This window comes from Panthera leo, chromosome F3, assembly GCF_018350215.1.
Source record: "Panthera leo isolate Ple1 chromosome F3, P.leo_Ple1_pat1.1, whole genome shotgun sequence".
Lineage (NCBI taxonomy): Eukaryota > Metazoa > Chordata > Mammalia > Carnivora > Felidae > Panthera > Panthera leo.
In genome coordinates, this window is record NC_056696.1 from 2,043,134 (window position 1) to 2,055,241 (window position 12,108).

The 12,108-nt window shown below is 44.7% G+C and overlaps 1 protein-coding gene across 7 annotated transcripts in view; it reads left to right on the forward strand.

Moving 5' to 3' along the window:
• DNAH14 (dynein axonemal heavy chain 14) overlaps window positions 1-12,108 on the forward strand; it is a 407,059-nt gene that overhangs the window by 114,083 nt on the left and 280,868 nt on the right. For all 7 annotated transcript variants that reach the window (XM_042925989.1, XM_042925990.1, XM_042925991.1 and 4 more), the window contains 3 exons: window positions 3,075-3,218; window positions 8,876-9,006; window positions 11,853-12,005. In XM_042925989.1, coding sequence (XP_042781923.1) covers window positions 3,075-3,218; window positions 8,876-9,006; window positions 11,853-12,005 — 428 coding nt within the window. The remainder of the gene's footprint in view (window positions 1-3,074; window positions 3,219-8,875; window positions 9,007-11,852; window positions 12,006-12,108) is intronic.

Genomic DNA, 12,108 nt, shown 5'->3' on the forward strand with positions numbered 1-12,108 from the left:
TAAGAAGATTGAAATCATATCAAGCATCTTACCTGTCACAATGGTAAAAAACAAAAAACTAGAAATATTTACAAAAAGAAAACTGGAAAATACAGAAACATGTGGAGATTAAGCAGTGTGCTACTGAACAACTAAGGACCAAAGAAAAAATTAAAGAAAGAAATACCTTGAGACAAATGAAAATCTAAATACAGCATACCAAAGTTACAGGATACAGCAAAGTAGTTAGAAGAGGGAAGTTCATAGCAGTACAGGCCTACTTCGATAAGTGAGAAAAATCTCAATCTAACTTTACACTTGAAGTAGAAAAGAAAAAAAGTCAGTAGAAGGAAGGAAATAATGAAGATCAGAGCAGAAATAAATGAAATGGAGACTAAAAAGACAATAGGAAAGATTAATGACACCAAGAGATGTTTCTTTGAAAGGATAAACAGTTGAAAGACCTTTAGGAAGAATCGCGCACGCGCACACACACACACACACACACACACGCACACGAAGACTCAAGTGAAATGGGTGAAGGTGGTCAGACGTACAGACTCCAGTTATAAACAAGTTGTGGGGATGTGATGTTCAGCATGGTGACTGTTAATGATACTGTCTTGCAAATTTGAAAGTTGCTAAGAGAGTAAATCTTCGAGGTTCTCATCACAAGAAAAGAAATTGTAACTGCGTGGTGATGAATGTTAGCTAGACTCTTTGTGGTGATCATCTTGCAATATATACAAGTATCAAATCATCGTGTTGGGCACCCGAAGCCAACCTGATGTTATTTGTCAATTATAGCTTAAAAAGGAAGGAGAGGTTGAAAGTAATGATACTGGTGAGTAAAATGAGGGCTGAAAGTGTGCATTGAAGTAGTAACCCCGAAGGGTCAGTCGCAGGAGTGCTGTGTGAGTGGAGGTCCAGAACCTGCCCAGAAGAGAAAAAGAAGTGGCAGAAGATGAAGAAACAGAATACTGATGACGTGCAACTCTTTCTAGAAGTCTGTGACGGAAGGCAAGATAGAGATGGTCAACTGGAGGGGAGTGTGGTCTAGGACGAGGTGATTCATGCTGGGAACTAGACACACAGAGGAAGAGAAGAATCGTTAATAGTGTAGGCATGAGGGGGTGGTGAGGGCAAAAGGCAGAAAGGATTGGTTTGGATGGGAAGAGAAACACACCCCCCTTATTTAAGTCAGAAGGGACCGGAGGGAAAGACGGGCGCAGGTGTGGGTTCGTTGGCTTGTGTAGTCGTGGCACGTTGAGAGAATTCCCGCCGGATGCCTTTGTGTTCCCCGGGAAGTAGGCATGAAGAGCAGGTGAGTAGAGAGCGGAAGGTGGAGGTTCAGAGGTTTGAGGCGCGTGGAGGAATTCTAGCCACCGATGAGCCAGAAGGGCAAGTCAGCCAGGCAGACCGGGATTTCAGGTTGTGATTAATAAAGGTGACCTTCGGGAGTTACCTTCCACTCGTTGTGGGCCTTTGTGTGACGGCACTGGGCTGCGGGACGTGGGCACGTCGAGCACGCAGAGTTGGGTTCGTCCAGGGCTGCTGCTCTGCCACGGAGATGAGATCAAAAGACGGTGAGGGTGCAGCGTGTTGGCGACATAATTTCAGCTGGATAGAGAGAGAGGAAAATAAACAGAGGGATGATGGATCGTCAGTGATGGGGCCACGAACTGGAGGTGCTGGTGAAGTTAAAAACGTGATGCTGGGAGTATTAAGTGTGCAGGAAGGAGACGGGCAGGTGACGGCAGGTGCTGGGCTGTGATCGGGCTAGAGGTGAGGATGTTCAGGGAGCGGGCCAGGGTGTTGTATCAGATGCCAGAAAGATGGCAGGTCTGATTTGGGGAAACAGGCCCTCGCTGGAGCCTGGGCCCCAGATTCATCAGTGGATGTCCATGAGCTGTGCAAGAGTTGGACGTAGTGAGAAGGCACGAGTTTCGGGCGTAGGGTCTTGTTTAAGGGGGTGAGACGTAATGGTTCGGGAGTGGAAGTGGGAGCGGGGACGAAAACGAGCCCACTTTCCAGGCTTGAGGCACGCGGGGTGCAGGACTGTCACCGACCACTGCTTGAGAGGGCTGCGTGTGCGTGACGTCTGGGTGATCACCGGGTTTCAGTTAAGGCACAGGAGTGTGAGAAACTCCTGGGCTCGATGTTGGGGAGAAGGGAAGGTTTCACGGCTCTTTCCCACAGACCTCCTCGTGGCCCCCTGGATGGTACTTGTGTTTTCTTACCTCTCTCCTCCCCAGCCCTGTCCCCGCCGCAGTGAAAGTCCTTACCCTCCTCGACATGTGATTCCTCCGGCCGGATGGGTGTGTGGTCTCTGACTCTACACATGGGATGTTCTCTCTGTCTGTCTGTCTGTCTGTCTCTCTGTCTCTCTCCTCTGACTTGGGACTTGGGTAGAAATGGAACTTACCGGCTGTGTCGCTTGTACTCATTTTGTGTTGTGTGTAATTATCGTACCTTATTCCCTACTTAACTGGAGGCTCACCACACTACATACATTTTCATCATATCAAGGAGAAAATGTATAATTTGTTTGCTTTTGAAAAGTGCATTTTCAGTAATTTCTGCCTTCTTCATGCTGAGATCCCACCGGTCAGGTGAGTCATAGAAGGAATCTGGGAAATTGGCCAAATGTGACTTTTCTGCATTTGTATCTGTTTCTGGCCTTGTTACTAAACCGCAGTTAATAAAAAAAAGCTTTTGTTGTAGATTTCACAGGAGCATTCTGCATTTTAAAGGTTTATTGTAACAATAAAGTTAATACTGGTCTTTGTAAGCACTTACCATGCGCTTTAAACGTAGGAACCGGCTTCAGCCTCTAACGCCCTCTGAGGTTCTCCCTGAACAGTCCTCGTTTCCCAGGTGAGGAAAGGGAGGGGGACGGTTCCTCACAGAGTAAATCACAGGACTGGGCAGGGAAGCTCGGAAGGGCGCGTGGAGCTCGGGCCGTCTGACCCGGAGCCTGTGCTCTTAGAGACGGAAATTGCACTGTGATCTCCTGCGTGGCCTGGCACGTAGCGGGCCCTGCCATCGTGTATGGCGCGTGCTGGTTACTCAGTTAATGATGCTTTTGTTTTCAGAGTACCTTCAAGAAAGTAGAACTCTGCAGGAGCTTTCAAAGCCAGTTCCTCATAAGAAGAAAGAGGTATCAAAGGAGAAAAAGGGCCCAACTAACGCTTGTCCAAAAGTTAAGAAGAAAAGGCTTGCGTCGTATGACAGGACAGGTACGTAGCATCGCTGACCCGCCTTGTTTAGAAGACATTATGTTCTTTCAGATTATTTTGTGGTTTTATGTGCTTAAGTAGGACACTGATTTTAGAAGAAACAGTCTTGCTGAATTCGGGTTGCTTAGAATTGTTGGGTTTCTTTAAATCCTTGAAAACCTAAAATATCAATAGATCAAAAAATTGACAGATGGTTCACTATGTTCTTAATTAGGAGCAATCCCTGAAGGTTATGGTTAGAGAAGTGTGAAGAAAATGAAGTCGTGTGGTTTTGTCTTATCCTTTCAGTAAAATTTTATAGTATCATTAGATTTAATAATTTTGTGTCTTTGTCTGACACGGAGGTTAAGTCCCCAAATAAGTAATTCATTGAAACTGAATTTCTTACTGACATTCTCCAGTTTGTACTTTCTCTATGCCTCCAATTCTGATTTGTTTTAATATTTTCAGTTTGACAGGAAAAGGAAACTTTTCTATGTTTTACTGACATACCACGGTCCAGGGCAGATTAATCGTAAAGCTATTGAAGCTTAAATTTCCGGGCCTGACATAAACAGGCTTCATTCTTTTATTTTTTTTTTTATTATTTATTTTTTAATGTTTATTTTTGAGAGACAGAGACACAGAGCATGAGCAGGGGAGGAGCAGAGAGAGGGGGAGACACAGAATCCGAAGCAGGCTCCAGGCTCTGAGCTGTCAGCGCAGAGCCCGACAAGGGGCTTGAACCCATGAACTGCAAGATCGATCGTGACCTGAGCTGAAGTCAGACGCTTAACCGACTGAGCCACCCAGGCGCCCACTGTGTGGGTGTGGGGGTTTGTGCTTCCGCAGTCCCTCCCTGCGAGTGCAGGCAGGACCCCAGCGGGATGGAGCCTTGCTCCCAGAAGTAGGTCATTCCGTGTGGCATTTCTGAGATGTAGTTAAGGCCCTTTTTCCTGGGCAAGCCCTCCCTACTGATGGGCCTGTAAAAGAGACCAGAGGCAGTAGTAGATGCCACACTGCCGTCACCGAAGGGGCAGACTGCCATGTTGTGGGCGGGGCCCCATCGCAAGTAGCTCACGAGAGTACCCCGCCAACAGTCAGGAAAATGGGGACCTCGGTCCTGCAGCCACAAGGAAACGGGTTCTGCCAACACCCGAGGGGAGCTTAGAGGCGGATCGCTTCCTAGCGTGTCTCGAGATGCAGGCCTGGTCAGCCGACATCTCTGTTTCAGCCCCGCAGACGCTGAGCCGAGATCCCTGACCCGGGAAACTGTGGGGCTCTGAAGGTGTGTTGTGTTAGACCCGGTTTGTGGTAACTTGTTACGCAGCAGTAGAAAGCAGGTACAGGGGTGACATGGTGCAGGTGTAGCGAAAGGCAGTCCCCTTTTCTGCTGCCCGTTCTCTGGCCCCAGTTACAGTTCACGCCAGCGAACGGTTATTCTGAAATCGGTGACTCGTTTCCATTTACGGTTTTATGCATTTTCTCTATTTATATTCATCCATCATGGTGGTTTAAAAATTTGTCCACATCTGTTCTGACACCCCTTCCTTCAAAAGGTGGAGCCTTGCTCTTCTCCCTCTAAGTGAAGGCCAGACTCACAGCCTCCGTTCTAACCAAGTAGTATGGTGGAAGCGACAAAGTACGGTGTGGTGGAAGGGACAGTGTGTGACCGCGCATAGCGGTGCCTTCTGCTTTGTCGCGCTGCTCACTCTCTGGGGGACGCCAGTGTCACGTGGGACACTGCAGCCCTGCGGGGAGGTCCACGCAGTGAAAGAGCTGAGGCACCCGAGTGCGCTGTCCTGGAAAGTGATCCTCCCGCCCCAGAGCCTTCAGGTGACTGTCACCCTGGCCGACATTTTGATTGTGCACTCGTGGGAATCTGGGCTGGAACCACCTAGCTAAGCTCCTTCTGAATTCCTGACCCATAGAAATTGAGAGATGATCAACATTTCTTGTTTTAAACCTCTAAGTTTTAGGACAGTTACTTACACGTTGGTGGATAACTAATACATCCATTAAACACATGCATTATTTTGTGCGTGGGAAGGTCACACAGAGAAGGATACATGCGGTACGATTCGGTTATATGAATAAACCCTAGGAAAAACTGATCTCTAATCTTAGAAATCAGCGAGCGGCACTTCTGTGGGAATGGGTCGAAGCAGGAATGGTAATAGGGCAGGGCTTCAGGGGGGACGTTAGGATGGCTGATGTCACTTTCTTCCTGACTGCTGTGCACGAAGTCCTCTACCTACACGTGCCGTGTGTGCTTCCCCATGGATGTCACGCTTCAGTGGAAGTGTTAAAGTCTATGCCTACGTGACATTTTATTGTAACCTTTTGTAACCTGTCTTTTTGAGATGATTCTTGCTGACGTGTGCCTTTGGAATTTACTCTTTCGCTCTTTTTTTGTGTGTAGAATGCCCTCTTTTCTTTTTTGCCCGTCTTGAGCCTTATGTTAACATGCATTCTGTGAGTCTCTTAGAGCTCTCAGCGAGGCCCCTAGAGTGCAGCGGCGTCCCTCCTCGGAGCTCACATGGCACTCAGTGGCAGTATGGCTGTTTGACGGCTTTTCATTATGACGACACGTTCACATGGCGGGATAGTGTCATCACTTATATCTTTGACTCTAAGGCAGCAGTTCCGTTTTAAACTTTTCAAAAGAAAAGTTTTATTTTCATTCTGAAGATAATGTAATTTTCCCCTTAAGATGCCAGAACTTTTCTTCGCCACTGTCTTCACTGTCGCTGCTGTCGAGGATTCTGTCCTGTGGTAGTGCCTTTTCAAGGCTGTGAGCTGAGAAGGCGAGGGAACTAGAAGCTCAGCCTCCATGCTCGCTGGTGAGGTTTTATTGTGTCTAGAACAGAAGATGCTGTGCTGTGTCTACGTAGCACAGTTAATGTAGTCTTTATGCTGCTCTCTCCCTCTCTCTTTTTCTTGTTTCATGGTTTTTCTCTGGAAGGCTTTCTCTTGAAAGTTACAATTTCCTGACCTGACTTCTGGTACCCTTATTCTTTTTGTTTTGTTCTGTTTTTTTGAGTTCCGTGATTATTTGTTTTGAGAGAAACGGAGAGAGGGCACGCACACACGTGAGCGGGGAAGGGGCAGAAAGAGAGGGGGAGAGACAGAATCCCAAGCAGGCCCCGTGCTGTCAGGGCAGAGCCCAACGTGAGGCTCAATCTCACGAACTGTGAGATCATGACCTGAGCTGAAGTCAAGAGTCAGTCGCTCAACCGACTGAGCCGCCCAGGCGCCCCTGGTCCCCGGATTCGTGACTCACTGCGAAAGTGGGATGCAGGCTTATCTTCTATTTCTGATGTAAAGAATTGCTGTCTGGGATCGTACCGTGCACCCAGCATGCTAGGGCAGGGCCTCACACCCCAGTGTTAAGGTGTGTAACCACTGTCTGGTTTTAGTAAATATCTGTGATTTTCTGAATTAATCTGGCTTTTGACAAAAATTTCCCCCCGGCTTTTTGGAGGATGTATGTTTTCCTTAAATTTACTATTTATTGTGAAAAATCATTTTTTTTAAATTTGCCCTAAGTCGCTTCCATTCCCCAACGGCCTCCATCAGTTCATTAAATCTGCCAGGTAGCCACCAAGAACGGACGTGTTCCTTGATGCTTTTACAATATTGCGTAAGAGGAATACTCTGGTCGGCAGTTGATATTTTCTAATTTAATATTTTGCAAGTCTGATGGGTGAGAATGAATTTTCATTATGATTTTAAATTGTGATTTCCTGAATACTAACTGGGTTAAACATTTTTTAGTATGTTTACTGGCTGTTTGTCTTTTCCTATAAATTGTTCACCTTTGTATCAGAATGTTTATTTCTTACTGATTGGGAAGAATTTTTAAAATATTTTATACATTAATCCTTAGCTTCTTACATAGGTTATAAGCATTTTCTTCTCACCTGTTAATTATGCTTTAACTTTATTGATGGTGGCTTTTTTGCACATAAGTTGCTAAATTTGAAGAAGTCCAATAACATGCTTTGATTCTTTTTCAGGAACATATTCTATATTTTCTTCTAATATTTCTATCATTTTCTTTTCCACATTTACTTCTGTAATCCATGTGTAATTTACACTTGCATATAACTGCATAGTTTCCAAGTGGCTAACCACTTTGCCGTTGTGATTTGTGAACAGGTAGTGATTCCTCTATTGATTTGAAATATCTTTTTCACTTACTAGATTGTCTTTTGTAAATGGTCCTATCTCTGGACTCTAATAGGTTCTCTGATCTATTTTCCTAGGTCATAACCATATCCTTTGATTTTGGTAGGTAGGTGTTTTTGTACCCTCGTCTGTATTCCTTACGTCTTGGTCCCTTGTGCCGGTCTCTGTTTGTACTAATATTCACTAGCTGTCTTGTCAGTTAAGAATTTTAAGTTTCTTTCTGTGTTTCAGCAACGGATAGGGCCCAGACGAGGCTGAGGCCAAGGGCACAAGGTTTAAAGAGGAACCGACTCTTGGGGTTTTGCAGGACCTTACCCTCATTCTGTCCTGATGCTGTTTTACATAACAGTTCAAGTCTCCCTTAATCCTTAGCAGAGACCCTGTTTCGATCAGCTGGTGTTTGTTGTTTCTACATGACCAGAAGTATTTTTTTAAATATTTTTTTAAATGTTTAAATGTTTTGAGAGAGAGAGAGCACAAGCTGGGGAAGGACAGAGAGAGAGGGGGAGACACAGAATCCAAAGCAGGCTCCAGGCTCTGAGCTGTCAGCACAGAGCCTGATGTGGGGCTCGAACCCACGAAGTGTGAGATCATGACCCGAGTCGAAGTTGGCTGCTTAACCAACTGAGCCACCCAGGCATCCCTAGAGGACCAGAAATCTTTAGAAAAAAAATTTTTTTTAATGTTTATTTCTTTACTTTTGAGAGAGAGAGACAGAGCAAGAGCAGGTGAAGGACATAGAGAGGGAGACACAGAATCTGAAGCAGCTCTAGGCTCTGAGCTGTCAGCACAGAGGCCGACATGGGGCTTGAACTCACAAACCACGAGATCATGACCTGAGCTGAAGTCGGACGCTTACCCATCTGAGCCACCCAGGGGCCGCAAGAGGACCAGAAATCTCGAACAACTTCATAGCGTTGCCGGTTTTGCCAGCATGGTGTTGGGATTGCTTCCCTTCCCGTGATGTATCAAGAAAAGCTTAAGGGCTAAGAGGGACAACCTGTAGGCATGGCAGATACAAACCAAGCAACAGGAACGTTTCCAGAAGGAGAGAATCTTTAGCCGCTAAGAGATCAAGAAAACAAAGGTCTCAAAGGTGTCTGTGGGATGAGTATCTTTAGGAAGCATATTCCCACCGTGGGTGGTCATCACTTCTTTCCCAGCCCAGCGTAGGCTTCTGTTAAGAAAGCCTTCTAACTGGCGCCTGTTCCAGTGTCTTCTCGTGCCACCAACCGTGTGATTGTGGAATTAGGGCTTCTGCGATACCTTTCTTAGACGGAAAAATATTATTCCTTCTTTCCAGCTTATGTTAAAAGTAAATTTTAAGCTATTTTTTCTCTTCCAATTATAGAGCCTTTGTGTAAACTTTTAAGTTCCCATTAAAATGTTTTCTCCGTGTAGAAATATTTGGAGTAGTATACATTATCCTTAAGTGATGCCCATATTCACACTTCTATTGGATCTTTTTTTTTAATGTTGTAAACCAGAACCGGAGGATGATGATGTGACAAGACATATTATAAGGCTACGAGAAAAGTTTGGCTGGCAAACAATGTTACCGCAGCGCTGTTTGGAGTACAAAAGTTCCAAACTTGCAGTTCAGAAGATTATTCTAAAGGTATTACTCTGTTTTATTCAGTTTTGTGCTATAAAAGTTGTTATTGGAAAGTGTATCTCAATCTTTATTTCATTCACTGCACATATTACATCAAAATTAAATATCCCATTAACATCAAATTAACAATCATGATTTCATAGTACATGCTTATAAAAGTGTTGGATGTCGGGGAGCCTGGGTGGCTCAGTCGGTTGAGCGTCCGACTTTGGCTCAGGTCATGATCTCGCGGTCTGTGAGTTCGAGCCCCGCGTCAGGCTCTGTGCTGACAGCTCAGAGCCTGGAGCCTGTTTCAGATTCTGTGTCTCCCTCTCTCTCTGACCCTCCCCCGTTCGTGCTCTGTCTCTCTCTGTCTCAAAAATAAAAAAACGTTAAAAAAAAAAATTTGAAAAAAAAAAAAAAAGTGTTGGATGTCAAAAAAAAAAAAAAAAAAACAAAACCCGAAACAATCAAAAACTGAAAGTGTGGGGCATCATTTCATTTCACTTATTCCAAGAACGGAGAAACAGATACAACATATGTCCAAAATTTGAATCTATTCTTATGTTCCTGTTTATCAGTTATTTTGCGATTTAAGAAGAAATCCTAACGTGTGTTTGTAGCATGTATCTGCACCCTTACTGCTTGTGCCCCATTTTCTGTCTCATTATCTGTGTATGTCCTTATCCCTTCCTGTTCGGGGAAGTTCTAGCATGTCCTGGGTCACGTGACCGGGGAGTACAGGCAGCCACAAGCACTGGTAACTCTGCCTCCTGTGACCTCCTTCATTACAGAAGATGAAAGACTGGGCAGGACCCTCTCGTCCTACTCCGTAGACCCAGGGCGCTCAAATGGCAGGCCCCAGGCCAGCAGCATCAGTGTCCCCTGGAGCTTTTGAGCAATCCGAAGTCCCCTCTCTGCCCCCGACTTGGGAGTCAGAGACTCTGGGGGTGGAGCCCAGCGATCCGTGTTTTATGAAGCTGCCCCAGGCGATTCTGGCGCACAATTGAGTGTTTCTAGACCAGGGGCCAACTTCCCTTTTTCCGAAGAGCGCCACATGGTAAATATTTTAGGCTGTGCGGGCCCCCTGACCTCTGTCGTAACCACTCAGGTCTGTCATCGTGGTGCGGGAGCAACAAGTGGGTGTGGCTGTGTTCCAGGGGGACTTCATTTACTGAAACAGGCGCATGGGCCCGGCCGTGGTTTGCTGGCCCTGCTCTAGGCTGTCACCAGGAGGATAAGTGCTCTTTTGATCGTCGTCGGAGGCAGCGTTAACGTAAAGGCAAGCACCACGCATGATGGAATCGGAGTCTCCCGGGTGTGAGGCTCTATTTGTACGCTCCCGGCGTTATTTTGGGCAAGTTCCTGGCCTCTCTGAGCGTCAGCTTCTTTGATGTTGAAGCGGAAATAATAGTACTTAACGTTAGGGAGCTGTGGCCAGGAAATGAGGCAATGCGCGTGGCGTGTGCCTGGCAGATGGTGGGCGCCGTGGTTTCACAAAGCTGTCCCTGAGCTGGATGCCCCTGGACTCACTGACAAGGTGTGTTTCGCGTGTATGTGAAGAGAGGATTGAGAATGTGAAACAAATACTTGTTTTTAATCGAAAGACAATATTTAATTGGAACATTCTGTGCTTCTTGTACGTGGATGACTTAATTACATACACGACCCATTGGGAGAGTCGTGTCTGCGTTAAGGTTCTAACATCCTTAACTTTTTGAACGATAATTAGAACAGAAATGCCTCGAGTGGCCCAGTAACTGGAACACAGCCGCCACCGTGCACGTCGCCATCCAGAGCTGAGTTATTAACGTTGACTCGCAGTTTGTGGACTTGTTTCTTAAGGTTTCCAGGGATGCATTGTGTCCGGTCAGAACAAGAAAAGGGAACGGTTGAGACATTGAGAAGGAACACGAAGGGTCTTAAGGGAAGATGGTTTTTTGAGAAGTAAAACTGGATCCAGAATTTTAAATTCCAGTAATTAGAAACTGTTTACTCAGTTCAATAGCTTCTGAAGGCATCACTGAATTATAATTTTTTTAATAATAAATTTTAATTATCCAGGAATGACTAACTTGAACTTTCTTGTAGAGGGTTCATAGCGACAGTTAAAAATTTTCAAAGCTAGAAGAAAGAAATTTCACTTAGAATTTTTTCTTAATGTGGAATGGCTGATTTCTCAATAATGCCAGGTAAAAAAGAAGCAGGTATTAGGGTAAATTGCAGTGTGTCGGAGTGTGGGTTTGGTCAGACACATGCTCACATCTTAGCCTGCCCCTGCCTGTCTTTGTGACTCTTCTCAAATGACCTAATCTCTCAAACTAGTAATTTCTGCGTCTGTTTAACGATCATCATCCGTGGTTAATTTAAAAAATTAAAGCAATTAAATTCTCGTGGTTATAAATATAACATGAAACAGTTATTACTTATTAAATATTTATTATTTACCTAACAAATTATTTACCTAACAAATATTAGCTATTGTTACTCTAATACTAAGCCACCGTCATTAACAAAATAAATGATTAATGTGCTCAAAAGGCTTCCGGTGTTGGAAGATTTACTGAAGGTGGAGCGTGTTGTAAAACGTATGTTGCCAAGTTCTTTGTGTGAATAAGCACGCATGAGTGAACACATAGATCAGTTTTCGTGAATGTTTTTTCACCATGCTGTAAGAATGAAAATTATATATTTTAAATCTTTCATAAGATTGATCTTGTTGAACTTTGGACGGACACAATTTGATGTTAACTTTCCTCAGGGATATTATTCTTAATTTTCATCTAAAATTGTTTCAGTTTATTGAGTAACCTGTTCAGCCATTTTACTACTTAAGTTGATCAAGTTAATTAAAATTTTTTTAACCTCAGGAACCTTTAAAAGATGATGGAGAATTTGTATATTGCCTTTGTCGGAAAAATCGTAAAGGTGTCTATAATCCGTATGACCTCCAGGTGGTCTCTGCTCACAGAGCTAGACATGGCAAAGAATTCTGGATTATTACAGCATCATCTGTCTCCAAGGTAACAGAGGGCGAGCGAGCTCAGCTTGGAGAGTCATAATGGAAAAATATTATTCGATTTAGAATATCTTTGTGTGTTTCAGACAAACCTGGCCATTTGAGAA